This window comes from Tamandua tetradactyla, chromosome 21 (genome assembly GCF_023851605.1).
Source record: "Tamandua tetradactyla isolate mTamTet1 chromosome 21, mTamTet1.pri, whole genome shotgun sequence".
NCBI classification, from domain to species: Eukaryota; Metazoa; Chordata; class Mammalia; order Pilosa; family Myrmecophagidae; genus Tamandua; species Tamandua tetradactyla.
In genome coordinates this window covers 20,309,816-20,332,673 of record NC_135347.1, presented here as the reverse complement: position 1 = coordinate 20,332,673, position 22,858 = coordinate 20,309,816, and the positions used below count along the sequence as shown (strand labels likewise).

The 22,858-nt window shown below is 36.1% G+C and overlaps 1 protein-coding gene across 2 annotated transcripts in view; it reads left to right on the top strand.

The window, feature by feature from the left end:
• The window catches only part of MAN2A1 (mannosidase alpha class 2A member 1), a 260,528-nt gene that overhangs the window by 149,141 nt on the left and 88,529 nt on the right, over positions 1–22,858 (top strand). For both annotated transcript variants that reach the window (XM_077139007.1, XM_077139008.1), the window contains exons 17-19: positions 13,239–13,372; positions 15,720–15,861; positions 18,016–18,149. In XM_077139007.1, coding sequence (XP_076995122.1) covers positions 13,239–13,372; positions 15,720–15,861; positions 18,016–18,149 — 410 coding nt within the window. The remainder of the gene's footprint in view (positions 1–13,238; positions 13,373–15,719; positions 15,862–18,015; positions 18,150–22,858) is intronic.

Genomic DNA, 22,858 nt, shown 5'->3' with positions numbered 1-22,858 from the left:
ATCTGTACTAAGAAATTCTTGAAAGAAAAATTTTGGCCTATGTAAACCAGGGTTCTGGATGATTGATCAAAATACAAAGACAAAATATGACTTTTTTTTTTTTTTTTTTTTTTAATACATGGGCAGGCACCGGGAATCGAACCCGCGTCCTCTAGCATTCCAGGCAAGCGCTCTTGCCTGCTGAGCCACCGTGGCCCGCCCTAAAGGGACTTTTTTTTTTTTTTTTTAAAATATGACTTTTTATCTCGTCTTAAATGCAAGGAAAATTTCAGCCAACTTCCATATTTGTTGTAGGGTTAGCTTTTATTGAGTATTTCTTCAAATAAGAAAATAACTGTTCTTAAATACAACATAATAAACTATTTTTGTGTATATACTTATTTTGCTTCCCTTTAAACTGACCAGATTTGGTTATTTGGGTAAATATTGATGAAAAGAGCCTGTTTGTTGTTAGTACCAAATTTACAATCCAGAAAGAAAGTTGAAGGTTAGAAAAAGGGGACTCTAAATATTTTATGATTACATATTGTAATTGTATTAGTTACTAACCCAGTTAATTACATAAAAGATTTTATTATGTCTCAGCAATAGGGTAAAGAAACAGAAAATGAGTTAATATTATACATTATCTCTTTATCAAGTGTCTATATTAAACTCTTCAATTTAAATTCAGTTTACTTGATACATTCTTTTAAAAAACTAAAATAATGCAAGGTTGACAAAATAACCTTAAATTATTTCATCTCTGTTTTAATTTCTCTTTTACCTTTTTGTACCTACAATGCTTTTGCCCAAACTAATCTTTGAGAGAAAACAAAATCAAGAACAAAAACCAAACCACACTTCCCAAATTAAAGAACCTGATCATTATTGTTTTCATAACAAACTGAGTTAAGAGGCCTCTGCTCAACCCACTTTCAGTTTTGTTCCTGCTTTGGTATTTTTTTGTTTCTCTGTTTTCGCTCTCTCAGTATACTGAAAACTGTAAGAAGTACAGTTTAAAGTTTCTATCTCCCTCAACATCATTTAAACCATTTTTAAAACACTGTTTTTCTTCATATTATGCTTCACACATCATGTTCAAAAGGTTTTTTAGAAATATTAAATTAGAGGAAATCTGGTACTCATTAGCTTTAAAAGTTCTACAAGAGCAGAGCAATTTCAGAAATTTCTAATGAAATATAATCCTTTGCCTTGTGTCAGGTTAAATAAGAAATCCATTTTTATTAACACCTGTACTTTAATGAAATGTCCTTTATAGAACTGGTGTATGATTTTTTTCAAGTTTATTTCATTCGTAGAGAGTAACATTTTTATGGAGGAAAAGATGGGGCAAGTGGAGATTAATTTTTCTTGCAATATAATCATTTTTCATTAAATTAAAGCTGTAAACATTATCAAAGGGCTACTTTAACTTTTTTTTTATTAATTTTGGATTAGCAGATTGAGTACAATCTATGCAGAAGTCCCTGTATCCCCTTGTGTTATATTTGATATTGCATCTTCACATAAGTACATACTTTGAGCAGTGACATAATGATCTGTAAGGGATATTTGCTAGCCATGCCTTCATTTGTCTTTGGAGCTGTAATTATTAGACTTTGGTGCCCTATTTTTCCAACATCAACAGCTGCTTTGAAGAATTAGGTTGCTATGGGTACCCAATGTGTCATGTACATTTTTACTGACACAAAGTTGATGTCCCAGGTCTGTTGCAATATATGCCTTCAAATTTTTGGTTTTTAAAGCCAGAACAATGTTCTCCTAGCTTGATGTTTGTGAGTATGTGTGTGTCTAAACCATGTTTCAACTCTTGAGAGAAATATCTTGAATGCAATACTTTTGCCCTATTTTCCACCAGAATATTGTAAGAGTACTGTATGTGATGGATGTTGCTAAAGGAAAGCAAGTAGCCTGGAGGTAAAATGTAATGAACTATCATCAGAAAGTATGGAATAAAACTACTTTCTTTGGCTAAAATGACTGAATAATTTGTTTGCATGTGCATTATTCTAGTCTGCTGAACTACCAAAAGCTTTTTAGCAGTGGGAGTTTGTTAGCCTACAAGCTTACAATTTCAAGGCTGAGAAAAATGTCCAGATTAAGTCATTATCAGGTGATGCTTTCCCTGAGGACTGGCTGCTGGTGATCCTGGGCTCCTCTGTCAGATGGCAAGGCACCTGGTGGCAGCTGCTGGTTTCTCCCTTCTCTTCTGGGTTTCATGGCTTGCAGCTTCTTGCTTCCATTTCTTTCTCTCTCTGTCTGAATTTCATTCTCTTGTAAAGAATGCTTTTCATTCTAGGAAGAGGATTAAGATCCATCCTTAATGAGGGAGATCACATCCTTTTTTTTTTTTTTATTAATCAAAAAAAAAGAAAAGAAATTAACACAACATTTAGAAATCATTCCATTCTACACATGCACTCAGTAATTCTTAGTATCATCACATAGATGTATGATCATCATTTCTTAGTACATTTGCATCGATTTAGGAAAAGAACTAGCAAAACAGCAGAAAAAGATATAGAATGTTAATATAGAGAAGAGAATTAAAATAATAATACTAATAAAATATATATATATATATATATAAAAAGGAAAAAGAAAAAAACAAAAACAAAAGATACAAACAAACAAACAAACAAAAAAACTATATTTCAGGTGCAGCTTCATTCAGTGTTCCAACATAGTTACATTATACTTAGGTATTATTGTGCTGTCCATTTTTGAGTTTTTGTATCTAGTCCTGTTGCACAGTCTGTATCCCTTCAGCTCCAATTACCCATTATCTTACCCTGTTTCTAACTCCTGCTAGTCTCTGTTACCAATGATATATTCCAAGCTGATTCTCGAATGTCAGTTCACATCAGTGGGACCATACAGTATTTGTCCTTTAGTTTTTGGCTAGACTCACTCAGCATAATGTTCTCTAGGTCCATCCATGTTATTACATGCTTCATAAGTTTAGTCTGTCTTAAAGCTGCATAATATTCCATCGTAGGTATACGCCACAGTTTGTTTAGCCACTCGTCTGTTGATGGACATTTTGGTTGTTTCCATCTCTTTGCAATTGTAGATAGTGCTGCTATAAACACTGGTGTGCAAATGTCCATCTGTGTCTTTGCCCTTAAGTCCTTTGAGTAGATACCTAGCAGTGGTATTGCTGGGTCGTAATCCATTCTGCCATTCTATGTCTTTTGATTGGGAAATTCAGTCCATTACCTTTTAGTGTTATTACTGTTTAGATAATATTTTCCTCTAACATTTTGGCTTTTGTATTATATATATCATATCTGATTTTCCTTCTTTCTATACTTTACTCCATACCTCTCTCTTCTGTCTTTTCGTATCTGACTCTAGTGCTCCCTTTAGTATTTCTTGCAGAGCTGGTCTCTTGGTCACAAATTCTCTCAGTGACTTTTTGTCTATAAATGTTTTAATTTCTCCTTCATTTTTGAAGGACAATTTTGCTGGATATAGAAGTCTTGGTTGGCAGTTTTTCTCTTTCAGTAATTTAAATATATCATCCCACTGTCTTCTAGCTTCCATGGTTTCTGCTGAGAAATCTACACATAGTCTTATTGGGTTTCCCTTGTATGTGACAGATTGTTTTTCTCTTGCTGCTTTCAAGATCCTCTCTTTCTCTTTGACCTCTGACATTCTAACTAGTAAGTGTCTTGGAGAATGCCTATTTGGGTCTATTCTCTTTGGGGTGCGCTGCACTTCTTGGATCTGCAAATTTAGGTCTTTCATAAGAGTTGGGAAATTTTCAGTGATAATTTCTTCCATTAGTTTTTCTCCTCCTTTTCCCTTCTCTTCTCCTTCTGGGACACCCACAACACGTATATTTGTGCGCTTCATATTGTCATTCAGTTCCCTGATCCCCTGCTCAAGTTTTTCCATTCTTTTCCCTATAGTTTCTGTTTCTTTTTGGAATTCAGGTGTTCCATCCTCCAGTTCACTAATTGTAGCTTCTGTCTCTTTAGATCTACCATTGTAGGTATCCATTGTTTTTTCCATTTTTTCTTCTTTGTCCTTCACTCCCATAAGTTCTGTGATTTGTTTTTTCAGATTTTCTATTTCTTCTTTTTGTTCAGCCCATGTCTTCTTCATGTCCTCCCTCAATTTATTGATTTGGTTTTTGAAGAGTTTTTCCATTTCTGTTTGTATATTCAGCATTAGTTGTCTCAGCTCCTGTATCTCATTTGAACTATTGGTTTGTTCCTTTGACTGGGCCATATCTTCAATTTTCCGAGCGTCATCCGGAAATCACATCTTAATCTAAGATCCTACTCATCGAAAGATCCTACTTACAGTGGGTCCACAACCACAGAAATGGATTAACTTTAAGAACATACTTTTCTGGAGTACATACAGCTTTAACCCATCTCAGTCATATTTAGCAATCAAAGAGAGATTGCATGGTTTTCCTCTGAGTAATCCTGAATATATAAACCTATATGGATTTGTGACATGGCCCTTAACTTTTAAAGAGTCAAAATGAACTTCTTATAGTTAAACACATATTAGAGACCTGAATCCTTATTTTACCCTCTAGGCAAACTAGAAATCTTAAGGTTTTCCTTTAATTTCACAGGGGTTCAGTTTCTTAACCTATAAAAAGACTAGATGTTCAATTAGGTATAGCCATTAAAGAATCTTCACAAAATGTAGTATTGCATAAACTCCCCAGTATTGCATAAAATCCCCATGCTTCACTCCCTGCTTCTAAATTCGTCTTCTATGGATTTTTGAACTGGGTGTTCATTCCCTGGATTCCCCACCCCCCCAACACACACACACTTGTAAGCAAGACCTCAGAGCATTGCTGAAGTTGTATTTATATCCATAAAGATTCATGAGGGTTAAAACCGCTTGCAATCAATCTCCTTTTTTTTTCCAGGACTGTGTTCCGTATTTAGTTTGATTTAAGAGTAAAAAAGCATTAAGTAAGTTATGGTTAGGCACTTAGCAATTAAAACATTTTTGGAATATCGTAACTATGCAATTAACTGGTAAGGATTTTTTTCCTGCTAATTGGAACTTATAGAAACTGAAATCAATAGCTATGTTTCCTACCTGATTATTCCTTACAACCATGAAAGAAGTTATGATAAGGGAATATAACACATTTGGTTACACAAATTCAGAACTCAGAGGTTATCTTGGGGGCTGTTTGACAGCAGCTGCTTTGTTGAAGGCAGAAGCTTCTTAGCAGGGAAATATCATCATCCATACGTGTGTATTGCACTGAACTCAGGTGAAGGGCATAAGGATAGGAAACACAGCACAAGTGCAGTGGTTAAGAGTTTAGATAAGGGGCGGGCCACGGTGGCTCAGCAGGCAGGAATGCTTGCCTGTGATGCCAGAGGACCCGGGTTTGATTCCCGGTGCCTGCCCATTTAAAAAAAAAAAGAGTGTTCAGATAAGATTCCAGAGTCAATGTGCCTGATCTCATTCCTAGCTCCCAGGCTAACTCTGCCACTTCCGAGCTGTTTGACCTTGGGCAGATTGCTGCCCAACTGGCCTTAGTTTTGTCATCCTGAAAATGGTGACAGTATTAGTGTCTACCTCATAGGGATGTTGTGAGGATTAAGTGAGTATATATAAAAAGCCTGACACAGAGTAAAGGAGTGGATGGACCTGCATTCTAAGGAGGTAGGAAAAAGCAAATACAAGATAAAAATAATAATGCCTGGGACGGTGCAACTTTGGCTCAGCAGGCAGAGTTCTCACCTGCTATGCCAGAGACCCGGGTTTGATTCCTGGAGCCTGCCTATGCCAAAAAAAAAAAGCATAATAATAATGCCTGCTAGCACACAGTAATCTCCCCAAGGGTTAGCCAATAAGTGTTACAAAGAGGGAGTGGTCATTAAGGTTGAGGGGACTGGGAAAGATTAGGTGAAGGGAAGGAGTGGTTGACATGCTAGGTTTTGGAGAAATCTTGCTGGAGTGGGCAGAAAGGATGAAAAGAATGTCACAATGCATGAAGTGAGGTGGGTTATATCAGTGGTTTTCAGATTTCCTTAATACATTTAAGTAATGGCAAAGGCTTTATGTTGGTATACTATAATATTGACATTTAAAAATAAGCATATCCACTGGACAGCAATTTTGTACCAAAATCATGCATTTTTTAAAAGCCCGCACAAGCTCTTACTTAAGTCGAAAATTTTTGCATTATTCCTTTCTCCTTGAACTTGTATTTCCAGTCTACTATCCCCACAGAGTTTTATCTTAATGTAATATTTTTATCTGAAGCAAAGCAAGTATTTTATGTAGATATACATGTATATGTAAATTTAAATTTTAGAACGCTGTCATCCTAAAGCTCTAGGTACTAGATTTCTTCTCAGTTGTGCTATAAAAATTATTGGTAGTATATAATTGGTCAGAATAACCTAAATATATGATCATTTTGATAATTTATTTTATGCAATGTTTAATTTTAACGGAGATATTTCTGTCAGTAAAAAGGATTGTACCCTTTTTATTCCCAATAAGTTCATGTATGCATTGATGAATGTTATTTATTGCTACAATGAAGTAGATTTCAGCATCTTTTTTTATTTTTTTGGATGGGCAGGCACCGGGAATCAAACCCGGGTCTCTGGCATGGCAGATAAGAACTCCGTCTGCTGAGCCACCATGGCCCGCCCCAGCATCAATTGTAGTTTTAATTTTTGTTTTTATAAATGTAAGTGCAAGGGAACGTCATTCATATTAATAAGTAGTCAGGAAAAAAAGGAGTTTTGTTACAGGAATGTCATTCAGTACTTTGATCCCCTCCTGAGTTATATATCATAATTCATAGTGATCTATCATACATTAATTTTATCAATCATACATTGATTTTAATCAATTACTTTTAATGATCTACTGTCTGACAACTCAATTAGTATGCCTTCAGTTTTGTCGAAAGCTAACAATTGGAAACTACCTGGTTTATAAAATTATTTGTTATCTGGTCATAAAAGTCCAGTTAGACACCAGTATTTCAAATTGTCTCTGTTTGGCAGGTTTCAGGCTTTTCCAAGAGTTTCAGTGGGTGAGGGGTTTGCTGCTGCTGCTGCTTCTTTTGTTTTTCTAAGATGAAAGAAGGAATTATGAAAGGGTGATGGAAAAGAGAGAAACACATGCCTCTGTGGTTTTAGAAAACATGGCAGATGGGTTTTAGGAAAGAGAGGATACCAAATCCGAGTATCCTGCCCAAAGTCTTCCTTTGAAAAGAACACTTTTGGGAAGGCAGGAAGTAGGTGAGCTCAGAATGACTGTCAGTGCCGAAGGCACACAGACAGCATCGGGCACTCTTCCCTCCCTGTTCCAGAGAGCCCTACTTTGCATCATGGGAAAGGCACCAAGAAAACTCCAGATTTGGGAGCTGTTTTATGCGCCCTCCCCAGGAGTGCTTTAGTGAGACCTTATCCATTTCGAAGATAAAAACTCTTGTTTACTGGTGTAGATGTATGTTCCCTCCAAAAAAAAAAAAAAAAGAGCTTCCAAAAAAATGTATTCTTTCTTAAAATCAGTGTGTTAATTGAGAGAGAGAGCTTCCCAGTTTTGCTGTATATTTTGAAAGGCCTTCTTCAGGTATATTGTGCTTAACTAGCATAATCTTTAATCATAATTTGCAATCCATGTGATCCAAACGTTATACCTTTCCCTTTAGGCGTTGACTTTTGTGACATTGTTGTGTCATTAAAGTGAAATATATATAATGCATAGAATAATGTGTAGCTCATGTGTTCAGTAAGTAATACTAGTTATTTGTCTAGTGCTTTATAAATAGAACAAAGTGATTCATCATCGTTTTCTTAAATTTGAGAACCTGAGTGAAATTTACCAAAATTTGTATTCATGAAAGCAGATGTTAAAATTTTCATTTGTGGAGGAATAATCCATGTGAGCATTTACAGACCTGAAAATCAGCAGTACCTCAGAGGATAAGTTAGATCATTTGATGAATGATAAATTGAGTAAGTCAACATGGAGAAAAGGTCATCCAGGCATGGAAATTACTATCATTTTTATTCTTGGTACTTTCAAATATGAGTTCAGTTTTTTTAAAAATTTAGTCATGAGAATATTTGCTTTTTAGACACAACACCTCCATGTTGACTTACTCAGTTTTTCGATTGTCTTTTAAGTATGTGTTGATTAAACAGTGTGTGTTAACTATTATCCATGGACATCAATCACCTTCAAGTTAAGCTGGATAAAGTTCAACAGAAACCACCATGTCACAAAATTAAATGCATAATTGGAAATACATTTCTATATTTTTGATAAGTTAAATGCAAAACAAAATACTTTCAAAATTGAGGGCAGAGAGATGTTTGAAATCCAAAGCCCTGTTTTTTTATGCCAGCTGTTATTGTCCTATTTCTTCTATGAAGTGATGACTTAGTCACCCTCTCTGAGAAAGAACGGATTACAGGAAAAGGGGTGAGACAACAGTTAGACAGGAAGGCTCCATTTTTGCCTGAGAGCACGTATCTAAGAACTGAAATTTGAATCTTAGCTGGGTTTTTCAGGGATTTATTTTATATGATTTGATATCCATGTTAAATTTTAATTAAATCCTTGTTTAAAGTCTTAAATAACTCTTTTAGTGTTCTGTCACTTTCCATTTTCCCAGGTGGGTATGGTCCAGTTGATATTATCCCGTCTTGCTCTAATTACTTTTCCTGATCATACATTGGAAGCCACTCATAGATACTGGATTCTTGCTGGAGCATGACTCAGGGTTCTCTTTGCTCTGTAACGTGAATTCCTGTCTTTCTCCCAAGCTATTGCTGCTCAGTCTAATACTGCTTGAGTATTGTGAGAGTGGTGTCTGATTCATAAGAGTATATTCCTTGCAAATGTATACTTTGCATTTCATAATTGCCTAGAGTGAGATGATCTGGAGAAGTGGAGAGCATTGGGCTAACTGTTAAGATTCTGCGGTTTTCAGGATTTGTATTAGGCTATTCCAGTGAGACCCTCGTCTTATAAAGACCTGACCATGAGGAAAGTAGGTTGTACAGAGGAAATGATGTAAGGATTCTTCAAACGAAGGCAGTTGTTGCTCAGAGCTACCCCAGGCTGTCCATCTGCATTCCTTAGGATCTGTTACCCACCCGCAGATGTTTCCTCCACCTCATCCTTCAGAAATGTATTGGAGATGCTCTCCTGTTTCTCTGTCTTCACTCCAAGGAATCAATGGCTTGATTTCTTTAAGGTTGGTGCAGGGCAATGAAGTCAGAAGGGCGCTGCTCTTCCTCTTATGTCTTCTCTCCACTGACCAGCCAGTGGGGGAAGACTCCTAGGAGACTGGCATTGTTCTGAGGGTGACTCTGAGTCCCCATGAGCCTGAGGGGCACACTGCAGAGGCATAGAGTTGTGACATGACCCGGGCTCCTGATCAATCACCCCCTACCCTTTTGTTTTCATTTCTTTTCTACCTTCTTAGAAAATATTCTTCCTTTAAAAATGTTTAAAATGATTTTATATATACTGATATAAATAATATATACACATCTACACATCCTTTTTTTTTTAAATTAGAGAAGTTGTAGGTTTATAGAAAAATCATGCATAAAATACAGAATTCCTTTATCCCACTCTATTATTAACACCCAGCATTAGGGTGGTACATTTGTTAAAATTCATGAACGAATATTTTTGTAATTGTACTGTTAACTATAGTCCATCATTTACAATAGGGTTCACTGTTTGTGTTACATGGGCTGATGGTTTTTTTTTTTTTTTAATTTTTATTCTGTTAACATATGTACAACCTCACATTTCCCCTTTTAACCACATTCACAATGTTGTACTGCCATCACTACCATTTGGTACCAAAATGTTAGGATCAACACAAAAACTCGAAGGAGTATTTCTCTATTTCCTCCCCCCACCCCATCCCCTGGTAACCTATATTCTACGTTCTGACTTTATGAGTTTGCTTATTCAGATTATTTCATATCAATGACGTCATACAATATTTACACTTTTATATGCCCTCTGTTGACAAATATTTCAAGCATTTACAGATGCTGTTTTCATTTCCCGGCTGCTAAAACAAATAACATACATTGGGTTGGCTTAGCAGAAATTTACTGGCTCATGGTTTCAGAGGCTAAAGGTTCTTCCACCAAGGTCTGTGTCTTCTGGCTGGTTGGTAGTCTTTGGAGTTCCCTGTCTGTTTTCATCACATGCAAGTGCACGTGGCAGCATCTTCTCTTTCTTATGGGTTCAAGTTCAAAATCAAGTTGTTAGCAAGACTGTGCCTCTTCCAGCTACTGGAGGCTCCAGGCATACCTTGGCTTGTGGCTATATAATTTCAATCTCTGCCTCCATCTTCACTTGACCCTTACTCCTTCTGTGTCTTACCCTCTCCTGTCTCTTATTAGGATGCGTATCATTGAATTTAGGGCTCACCCAGGTAATTCAGGCCAATCTCATTATCCCAAGATTCTTAATTACATCTGCAGAGACTCTTTTCCCAAATAAGGTTACATTCACAGGTTCCAGAGGTTAGGATCTGGAGGTGACTTTTGAGGTGACACCATTCAACCTCATGAACTAGGTAGAATCATTTTAGTGATGCCACATACAACACAAATTCAACAGAGTGCTAGTTATCACTGGCTTGTATCCCTGCTTCTCAGGAAGTTCTCCCCTTTATTCCTTGAGCCTTTTTGGGAAGGGCACACCTCAGGGAATTCTTGACATAGAATAGATAAAACTGGCAAGCTTTCATCCCCTTCGTACACATGTTCTTTGGAAAAAAATACGTTCACTTTGAGAAACTCAGGAATAGTGCCTTTTATTATTATTTTATTTGGTTTATTCATAATGAGAATGTTAAGTCTGATCTTATTTTAAAAGTCTGTCCTGGCACAGAATTTAAATTAATGTTTTGCTTAATTGTGAATGAACAAAGAGACTCCTTTTAAAAAGCTTTAAGCATTTGTTGCCACAACATCTGAGCAGAGTGCTAAAATTGGGAAAGATGATTTTCTCAACTGAAATAATTTATTGTTGCTAAAGATAACATGAAATTATTAATTTTTTCCTGAAGCCTAGTCTTTCAAAATGTTTTCCAGAGAGAGAAGAATTGAAATTAATGGTATTCTCCCATGTTAAGACTTTTATATTTCATGTTTTCTATTGATCCCTGAGAGAATATGCAATCCAGAGAGGAGAAAACATAAAACAATGCTAAAATCCTTACAAATGTCTTCCAGTAGAATGAGAGTTCACTTCTTGTCACCTGCTGTTCTCCTTCCTCCTACATTTTGTGTTTTGGACATCCTTACTTCGTTTGTAGAAGCTTATCTGTAAAAATTCCATATACATTTTCATTAGGTTTTAGGAAAGTGTTAATGTGAGCATGCTGATTGAAAAGTTTGCATTTTGGAGTAATACATTTCCTAATTTAAGAAAGTAACTGTTGTTCTAGCATCAGCTTATGTGATTTTTTTTGTTTGAATTTCCTGGAAGTGGTAAAGATATTTGAATCTGCATTTAGCGGGTTTTTTTTTTTTTTTTTATAACTCTCAGAAGGAAATGCTTGCATATTTTAACTGGCAGAGATAAGTAGTCCAGACTGTGGTCACGAAATGGGGGAAAATGGTGTTTCCTCCACCCTCACTCAGGGAAATCATACTCATAAGAGCTTTAAGTACATACTAAGAAACTGAAGGTAGCTTAGTACTCTGGCTTACATTGTGGCATTGTAACAACAATGTGTTCTAGAGAAGAAGTTCTGTGAGTAGTCCCAAAATTCTATTAGTGTAGACTTCTGCCCACTTAGTATTATTCATCACCATAATCTATATTTAAAAAGTTCTAGTGTACTTTACACATCAACCTATAGTACCTGGACTAGCATTTACATCCCTTTTTATAAATCCCACAAATTCATTCTTTTCTTCAAATACTTGCTGGCACCTTCTAAAAACTCTTGAGGATTTTTCTTGGCTCCTAGAAAACATCTTTATTCCCTTCTTCCCCATTTCCCTTTATATAGCCCTTTTGGCTTAAAGGATGTGTTGGTCATCAGTACAGATTGACAGATTGTGTGTGCAGAGTTAGGAGAAATGTGTAGCAATAAAATTCACAGACAAAAATTTCCAAGGTTCTTAGAATCTCAAAAAGCTTCAGTTATATGAAATAGGACCAGACTTTCTCATGGCCACTTTCCTAATTGTTCTCTTTCTTAGAAGATACTGTGATATCTCTTATACACACTTGTCTGTGTTAAAAATGTTAAGATTTCTTCACACAAGGCTTCACTGAGGACCTGAAGATACAGAATTAGGGAAGAATGACTGAAACTAGTAAACACTTAAGGCTTATCAAAAAAAAAAATGTTTGTTACATGTGGGACCTTTCAAACTGTCCTTTGCTTTAAATAGGAAAGGGCAAAATGGGTCACTCCATAAAAACAGGTCCTTCGTGATGATGAATATGCAACTATGTGATGATATTGTGAATTACTGATTATATATATAGAACGGAATGATCAAAAGAAAAAAAAAGGGGGGGTCCTAAGAGATATCAAGCTCAATTAAAATTGATTTAACATCTGGGGAGCGCTTCAGATTATACTTCATTAACACCAATCTAGTAATATCCATTTCAACCATAGATCATCTCATTGGATCTCCTGTCTTATTTCCCGGATATAGACTGTGGGCAGTATTACACCATCTCTTGAACCAGTGGAATGGAAATTTTAGATGGGTGATAATTTCTAGTATGTTAGGAGGGACTAGTGAAGAAGTGGACTAGAATGGCTCGGTTGGAAAATGATGGGACAGATTAGAGGTGGGCTGGCCTGTGCTGGGGTTTACCCTTTCTCATTTTTTGTCCTCTCTCCCCTCTGGACCTTATTAGCGGTCATTTGCATATTACCTATCATCTACATTTATCTCATCCCAGCCTCTTCATCCTTCTGTTGAATTGTATGTGTCCCTTCTGTTGAATTATATGAGTCCTACTGTTCAATTTATAATATATATTATATATATGTGAATATATAATTCCTTGAAATTATATATATTGATATAATGCTATCTACCTTCTAATGCTTTAAAAAAAAAGACAGTTCTGACACATTTAGCATATAAAGGATGATAAAGATAGAGATACTGGAAAAATGTGAGCAAGTTTTGGAAGGAGTTTTGTATGGTGTATTTAAAAAAAGGGGGCCAATTAATTTCTTCCTCTCAATGTTTTAAATTCAGGAATAGAAGGACAGTCTGTGGAAATTGCAAATATTGTGGACATCAGAAAAGAATATAATCGTGAGATTGCAATGAGAATTTCTTCTGGCATAAACAACCAAAATAGATTTTATACAGACCTAAATGGATACCAGGTAATTTTCCTTTAAAATGCCTAAATAATGGTTGTTCTCCATGTGTAATTTTTATATGGCAAAGGCCAGTTAATTTTGGATCCTTTGGAAAAAATATGTTGATGGTTGAAAAATCCCTTCTAAAATAAAACTGAATTGATCAGACAATTGTAGGTTTAGTATTCAATGAGAATTTCCAGAGTGAGAACATATATTTGAGAAACACTTTGTGGAACATCTGTTTATAATGATTCATTTTTTTAAAGGAAGATTTGGTGACCACAGGAGGTGTTAAATATGTTGACTTTAACAACATAAATGAGTTTGTCTAATAGAAAGGAAATAGAATTAGGAACGGGTAGAAGATATCTTTTTTTTCTCTCATAATGAATTAGTCTATGAATATTTAGTTTATTCCATAAATATTTTAAAATATATGAGCTAATACTTTTAAATTTCAGAATACTCTCCCCCATGTGTGTGTGTGCATTTATACATTTATGTATACACATTTATCTACATATACATTATATGTAGATATAGATACATACCACACATATATACAGATATAGACAAAGATTTCTATTTAGAAATATGGATAGATATGTATTTAATAAAAAGTGTCAGTAAATGCTTTGAAATAGTAGGAAGAAAATTAATTTGTAAAATGTTTTTCAGATTGTCGGTTTTCTAATTTAATAGAACTTTGGTTACTAAAACTTAGTATTCAGAGTGTGTGTGTGTGTGTGTGTGTGTGTGTGTGTGTGTGTGTGACATCATGTCTTTAAAATAATAGTATTAAAAACATGAGCATGTTTTTGAAACAGTGTTTTAGAAACTTCTGGCTATGAATAGAAACAATTTCATAGCAAATGCTTTTACTTGTCTGATTTTCAAATAAGGATGAGTAGAAGGAATTGCGATAATTTTTTCTTCTAAGATTTCCTCCAAAAGTTATATATAAACCTTTCCCAAAGCATAAAAATTGCAGCAACGTTTTGAATTAACACGTTAATTCTACTACAGCTCTTTGGTTTTCATATGATACCCTGACTTTATAGTGATCCATTTTCCTTGTTCAAGAAAGAAAGTATTTTCTTAAACTCCTACAGAATCAATTATTTATGTATGTGGGTGTATACGTCAATGAACAGTGAAAATGAATAACTAAAAATCTGACTTCTTTTTGCAAGGACCAAGTATCTGAATAAATAGGAAAATAGTATTTTTAAGTCTACCATCTAAATATGTGTACTTTTAAAATATGCCATTTTTTAAACTTTTGAAAGAGACATATTTGGACAGAACTAGCTCTTCAGAATCATGGGTGAGGGTAGCAGCGGTATGATTGTTGCCTTTTAAATGTCAATTATATAAGTTGATTGAGGTGGGAGGATTACCAGGATGGGAAAGGAGAAGTGAGAATTCTTTTAAAGTAGCTTTTCTTTTTTAAAAAAATTTTTATAGTTGTTTCTTCACCCGTAAGTTATAGGACATCTTGCAGGGTTATTGTGAAGTTTAATGATCTTATTGGTGAAATATTCTGAATTGGGCCCGGCATAAAATGTAAACTCCATTTATGTTAACTATGACATTAACATCATACCTCTCCCTTTCTTCCGTTTCGTGTTAAACTTCCTTGAAATTGAAAGAGAAGAGGGCATTGTGAAGTGGTGTGCATGTGATTCCCTAATAACATCTTCTCCCTTTGCAGTCTCTCCTCATGGGGTTAGACACCTTGACAGAGGCTGGCTTTGGGGCACTACATCAATTTCTCTCTAAAACATAAAGTTAGAATTGGATTTTATGCATTCAGATCAAGGCAGAGAGAAATTAGAATATAGGACTATCTATTTTGAAACTAAGCAAGAGCAAGCGTTGAGTGGTTTTTAAATACAAATACGCATTTGATTATAATGTAATATGTTAGAGGATTTGAGGGGGAGATCTGTGGTATTTGCTAAAACTGATTCTTTCAAGTATTAGAGAGATATCTTGAAAGAAAATAGAGAGCTATTATGCTTAGCATTCCTTACAAAAGCAGTATGTTAGATTTAGGTGAGAAATGAATGCTTAATACCTTTATAATTTGTTTTATGCAAATATTGGAGAGTTAGAAGATTTCTGAATTTAAATACAAATACCTGTTTTGAAAATCTGGATAAGTTCCACCTTTCTCACTTTCAACATTGTTTTCTGAGGGCCTCATTTTTGAAAAATGTTTTAATTTTTAAATTAGCACTTCCCCTGAACAAGAAAGGAATTTTTCTTTCTCTTTAGTAGGAAAGTTGTCTGTGAGCAATACTAATTCGTAAAAATACATGTGTAAATGCCACTTTCTTTACAAGAGAATCCTTTGGTCTTATAGATTCAACCTAGAATGACAATGAGCAAATTGCCCCTCCAAGCAAATGTCTATCCGATGACTACAATGGCATATGTGCAGGATGCGAAGTACCGCTTCACACTTCTCTCTGCTCAGTCTTTAGGGGTTTCGAGTTTGAAAAGTGGTATGTATTGTTTAAATTATTTTTTGCTCTGAAAGGTTTCAGTTCCAAGTGTGTAATTTTCTACTGATTAAATGTCTCTGAAATTATCATCTCAGTCACAACCTGCCTGACTTCGTTCCAGCTTTCTTTTGAGAGCCAGAATATAGTAGAATCTTGGGTTTTGTGAAAGCAACAGAAAATGATGGCTTTCCTCAGTCTTCAGATAAAGAATAGGAATCCTAAAACTATTGTTTTAAAGGACTCTTTACTTCTGATAGCTGGTTTCTTGCCACCATCTCTTGTCTTCACTGTGATTTAACAGATATAGAAACAGACTCTGAATTTAATAACTTGCCTGAGTTTGCAAAGATGGGAAGTTATAGTCCAAGCTTAGGTCTTTCTCTGAATCACAGTCTTATTTACTGTATCATTACCTGAAAGAAGAAAGGGAGTAGAGAGAATAAAAACTTGGGGATAAGGAGGTACAGAAATGGCATTAAGGTTTTCCTGAGAAAGAGATGGGGAAAAAAGGGAGAGACAACAGACAATAGACCCTGATTATTCTTGGTAAAACTTTCTGTTGGGTAGCTTTTATCCTTTACCATACATATTTTTAATTGGTTATTATTTATCTGTTGCCAGTTGCTCTTTTTTTCCTTAAATACTAAGAGTTGCTAAGTTCCATGTCTAAAGAAGCCAGGGGATGATAAATGAGATAATAAATGAAGGTACCTGGTGTATTCTTTGATATAAATCCACTTTTTATATCAGGCATTTATATGCATTTTGTACTTCAGCAAGAAAATATACAACTTCTCATTTGTGTGGTCGTCTTTTTGGGACAAAATCATGAGAACTCATGCCATAAAAAGATACAAATTCTCTTACCAAAGAAAAAGAAGGCCCTTGCCTTAGGGACACAATAAGGAGCTGTCGGGAGTTGAGTCCGCTGGAGAGAATGCTTTCCCACATGCAGTGGGCAGCCACTATATAATGCCACTTAATTGTCACCCTGGAGCTATGAGCCCAGTGTAGCTAAATTTTTCAGTTTCTCAAGAGCCCAATAACCTGGCATTTTATGTGGAGTTACTCAATCTGTAAATATTGACATAATTACAAAAAAAAAAAATTGTGTAGATAAGACATTCACCATCTTTGTGCTAGATGTGACTTTTGAGACACCCATTTTAAACTCTTCCTGAAATTTTCAAGTTTGTGCTCTAAATAGGAGAACAGGCATTAGGACCCAGGCAGTGATGAATCAAGTAGTATTATCTTACTTTCTTGATAAAGACAAGCTGAGAAATAAAGGTCCTCAGCCCGTGTGTAGACACAAAATACCCAGGTATTTGAATAACTACAAATCTAAAAACGATTTGAGTATAATCCAGAGAATTATTGTCATTATTTGTTTTATGGAGGAACCTTTGGAAGCAAGGAAGAAACGAGTTAGAGATTGTAGAGAGATTGATGGAGAAAAATCAAACCATCACTGGGAATTTAATCATTACTTTACAACTTAAACTAGAGGAAATGTGGGATTATTTTATAGCAAATGAAGGACTCAAATATGACTCTTTTTGAGCCAGCAAAGAAAGGGCCGTGTTGATGTCACTAACACAGTTATCAGAGAGGGGAAGGAGTTCTTGGTAGATGTCTCCAGATTCTAGGGAATCCTCAGAAAATTACCACACATAAGTAACTTAAATTTTATTTACAAATCCTTTTTAGATCCTCCCCATGTGTATTATTTATCTTATTATTCTGTATGTGATGCATTTCCTAATGAATCTCATAAGCTTTTGAAAATCCCAAGTGCTACCACTAAAAAAATTTTTGAGGACTTAATTTATTTGCTCTTCAGGTTAATTTAAAGGAAAAAAAAGGTTTTATTTTAATTTTGGTCTGTTGTGTCGTGTGTTAACATTTCCTATCTGATGGAATTAGACATAGATGAAGAAATGCCGAAATACCATCCTGTATCAGGAAATCATGCCAGCTGCTTTGAGCTATTGTCAAGAGAAAGTCCATAGTAGAATGGGTTGTTTTGAACTGTCTCCTTGATGGGACAGGACACGTGCTAAAGTGAGACATCACGCCTTGTAATTACTTGATCCTCAATCAACAATTGTATTAAGTAACCCTGGTGGATGTTTTTATTTGTTTGTGTTGTAGGTCAGATTGAAGTTATCATGGATCGGAGACTCATGCAAGATGATAATCGCGGGCTTGGGCAAGGTGTCCATGATAACAAAATCACAGCTAACCTCTTCCGAATACTTCTAGAAAAGAGAAGTGCTGTTAACATGGTAGGGAAAAATCGCCAGCATGTTCTGCTATTGGCTGTTCTTTAACTCTCCAAATGTGAAATTGTGCTTTTCTACTTATTTATTTTACAGTTTACAATTCCGAGATAATCTTCGAGATATGTAATCCACATTCACAGAAGGAAAACTTCAGTTGAATATTTCTCGTGAGGTTTTCATTTAGGTCATTTCATTTGTGCTTATTATGTGGACATAAAATAATGTCAAGAGACTCATTGTGGGTGCAATTTCTTGAAGCTATTTTGAGAGATATGAGTTAAAGAATTGAAAAAAATCTTAAAAAAAGAGTTAAAGAATTGAGCTAAATAAGGTTTAAAGAAGATGACATAATCACATACTTAGGATAAGTTTGATTAGTGAGGTTTATTTGAAACCATAGAGTACTTATTCTAGTCTTAGATTCACTACTTGAAAATAGATTTACTTGTTGGTCTGCTTTGTTTGGTTTTCATTCCTTAAAGCAAAAATCTAGTATTCTGCCTTAAATAGCACTGTAACAAAAGCCCAGCCAGACCTGAACAAGCCTGGCAGTCTCTTAAACAGGCAAGCAGCAAAGCTATCCTTGTGTCCTCCACAAATTACTGATTGCCTGCCTCAGAGGACCCCAACATCCCCTTTTTCTTCGCTTACCCGACTCTCCCTCTTTCCACACTGACCATTTTATATCTTTCCTACTCTTTTTAGGCAGTGACCTCACCTTCTGCTTTTTTTGGAGAAGACAGCTTTTAGACAGAATCTGTTCTCGGTACCAGGCATCCACTCCCACCCTTTCCTTTTTCCCTCCTGTTACAGTGGAGGAGTTTATCTTCCTTTCATCTTAGGCCAGTCCTTGCTTGCACTTCCCCCTCCTCAGGGATCCTTTCACTACTGGCCCTCCCTCCTCCTCCTCCTCCTCCCCCCCCACCTTAGCCAGGACTTCCCAAGGAGAGCCTTTCCCTTGGCTTTTAAACACATTCCATTTTCTCGAAGTAAACCCTCGCTCAGACTTTTATTCTCATTTCCCCTACAGTACCATCCTGTCTGTCCTACTCAGTAGAGCCAGTTTGTGAAATAAGTTCATCTCACTGCCTCCCTCACACTGAAGTCATTGCAATCTGGCTTTAGCCTGCATCACTGCAGTGAGATAGCTCTCACCGATGTCACTAGATCCAGCGGACATATTTAATCAACATCTTAACTTGACTTCTCAGGAGCATCTTTTAGTGACCACTGTTATTTCTGACAACACTGCCTAGGCAGGGCTTCCATGGTACCACACTAATTCTTTCTTCCTACCTCTTCAGCAGCTCTTTCTCTACTTCTCTGATAGTTCTTTGTTCAGGCATTAAATGTTGGACCCTGCAATGCCCAGACCCAGACCTTCTCCTTTCCTCATTTTCTGTGTCTCCCTTGTCAATCTTTTCTGCTCCTTTGGTGACCATCTCTACCAGCTGGACCTCACAAGTGTATATTTTCAACTTGGTCTTGCCTCTGCTCTCCAGGACCTCGCCTATGCTATTGCTTCCTGATATTTCTTTCTGTATCACTCAAGAATACCTCAAACTCAACATATCCAAAAATCAACCTTAAGATCTTTCATCTGCTCGATTCCTGGCCCTTTTCCAGTTTTCCTTCTCATAGCACCACTGCCCGCCAGTACCAAGCCAGATGCTAGATGTCATCCCTGATAAACGCTGCACCAGTTCTGTTCTCATAGCAGCAATCACCAGTTCCTTTGTATCTTATATCCTTCCACCACCCTGGTCTAAACTAATATCATGTGTTTCCTGGCTCTAGTCTATACACATCTGCTCTGCTTTTCTTTTTTGCCGTATCTGTTCTTTATCCAGCAGGCAAAGTGCGTCTTGTTTTTTGAAAACCAAATTTGACCTTGTTGTCCCCTTGCTTAACCCTCTGATGACTTCTTACTGCTGTCAGTGTAAAAGCCAAAATCCTTACAGTGGCCACAGGACTGCTGATAATATGGGTTCTGCCCCATCCTCTTCTGACAGACTCTCCCACTTTCTCTGTTGGAGGCCCACTGGTTTTCTTTTGATCTCAAGTAATTCCCGTTTGCTCTCCAACAACAGTACTTTGCATATGCCCTTTCTTCCTCACTATTTGGGAAACTCTTAGTAAGCATTAGGATCAAAGCTCACTCCATCAACTACTTCACCCTGGCCAGGTCAAATTCCCTTTTCCTTTGCCCAGAGCTGTGCATCTCTCCTTCATGTAGGGATGTGAATAATTCCTTTCTCCTCCTTTGAGTGATAAGCTCTGTAAGAGGAAAGACTATGTCTCTCTGCTTCTAGAATATTTCAACCAAAAGAAACACTCAGTGTATGTTGAATGAATGAATAAATATACAAATGCTAAATGAATGAGCTTTTATACATTTTGCACCAGTGTATTTAGAATACTTATTGCCTAGTACCTTATCTTCCAGGAAATCATATGCATGCTCTGTTGCCCTTTCTAGATTTCAGTGACTTGTTTACTTGATTTTCATGAACCCCACAGTGCCTCTTCTTGGGGTAGACATTCTAATATAAAATACTGGTTGAGTGAATGAAATGGTAACAGCTAATAAAAGCAAAGACATTTCCCATGTCTAGAATCTTTTAGGAAAAAGATTTTATATTCACTTTAGACATTAAGATTTATACCAGTTCTTGGGACTCATGGTTTAAGTCATTATTAACAAGATAGCTTAGTTTTAGGACTAACACCACATTAAATTAATCGTGTAAGTGCAAACAACTACTGTCTTTTGCTGCTCTTGAAAATGTTTCTGACTTAAGTGATTTTCTCTCAGTAGACATGAATCTACAAAACTTCTGTTAACTGTGGCAATAAAAATTTTCATGTCAGGTCTAAAAAGCTTTCACCTAGAAGTTAAACAATTTGTTTATTCCCATTCAAATCTCCTTGGATAGTAATTGATCTAAATTTGATCTACTTTTTTTATTCCCATGTTGTTAATTTTTTCTTTTACTCAGCTATAGATTTTAAGGCTTAATTCAATTATGTCTTTTGAATAAAATAATGAGCTGGAAAAGAGAAAATGCAGTTTAATTTCTAGTTAGATTGATTAAAAAGACATTTGATTAGAAATGTTATATATCGTGTAACTTAATTTTTCTAGTAAGTATTTTTTTTTTTTTTTTAACTAAAGCTCTATTCTCTAACATGTGGTTGGTGGAACCTGAGATGAGAGATAAGCCTCTTTAGGGCTCTCTGTAAAGGAAGGCATTTTACTGGTGAGCTTCAAGTCTTTCAGAACCTCATTTGGAAAAAATCCAGGGGTGGCTAATTAGAAGTGAGTCCTGCTTTTAGAGTGTTCTACCAAGAGCCCCTGAGACGTATTTGGAATGATAATCCCCAAGAGATGGGAAGACTGTGGTTCCGTGAGGTTGGCTGTCATCCATGGGAATGAGCCATCCTTAAGGATCAAGGGAGATGGGAAAAGGAACTGTCTCCTTCACATTGACTCCTTTAAGACTTGTTTCGTTGGTTCTTACCCATCCCCACTTCTGGCTGCCAGTTGGTATAGTAAAAGGGACGTTGAGCTAGGAATTGGAAGTCTCAGGTTTTATTTCAAATAAAGTTGGACCGTTTTGACTTTGGATACTAGATCTTTATAAGAGAGGACTTTGGGCAAGATCAGATTAAATGCTCAAATATCTGTAGGGGTCAGGAAAGTGGTGGCATGATGGAGGTTGGCTCAGTATAAGGGCAGATGCATAAGTTAGGTGACCAGAGGGTCTATGGTGAGGCAAAGGACACATTTTCCCTCTGGGAGGAGAAAGCCATAACTCAGCTCCATCTGAGAATGCAGGTCCACTGTGGCTCAACTTTTCAGTTTTATTTTTTAAAAACTTTTTTTAAGCTAGAAATCTTTTTTGTTACTTTATTTTTAATATGAAATATCTTGATTTCTTTTTTTAAGTCAGCTGGAAAACAAACAACTTTTTAATACCATACAGGCCTACCAAAATATGTCTAGAGGCCAGATTTGGTCCTCAGACCAGTAGTTTTCAACTCTGGGCTGATGATATTTTTATCTCTAAATGTTATGATTCACTTCTATTTTCATTCGTTCCCTCTCCCTCTGTCCTTTTCTCCCCAGCCCTTCCCCAGGTGGTATTTTTCTCTCACTTGTTTGTATTGCATTTACTTTAAAGTTAATAGATAACATTGAACAAACATTTGTCGAGTTCCTAACATGCCTCAGGTCATTCTGAATAAACAAAGTTAACTGAAAAAACCAATACTATCCTACATAATTTAGCAAGTTTTGATGTAGAGCTAATGGAAGGCTTTGCTGTTCGGGGATCAGATAACTGCGTTAGGGTTAGTGAGGGCACCAAGGAACCCAGCAAGATGCTCTGACGTTGGCCTAAGGACTGGAACCCATTGGAGGTCTCAATTTTGAGTGATTTGGATCAGAATGTGCTGGAAGCTCTTTTAGTTCCACGTAGGTGGTAAGGAAAAAAGCTGGACTTTGTGTAGTCTGAAGCCTTCAAGCAACAATGTATATAGTAAGATATTATTAGTTACTATAAGACTAGAGAATTCATTTATGGCTTAAAGTCTTACAATTTCCTATTAGTAAACATGATTCACAAACTCGTTGCTTATCAGAAGGCTTGCAGTTAAAAGGTTACCCCCCTAGGAGGTTGATAGTTTGATAGCTAAATATCCTGTTGAGC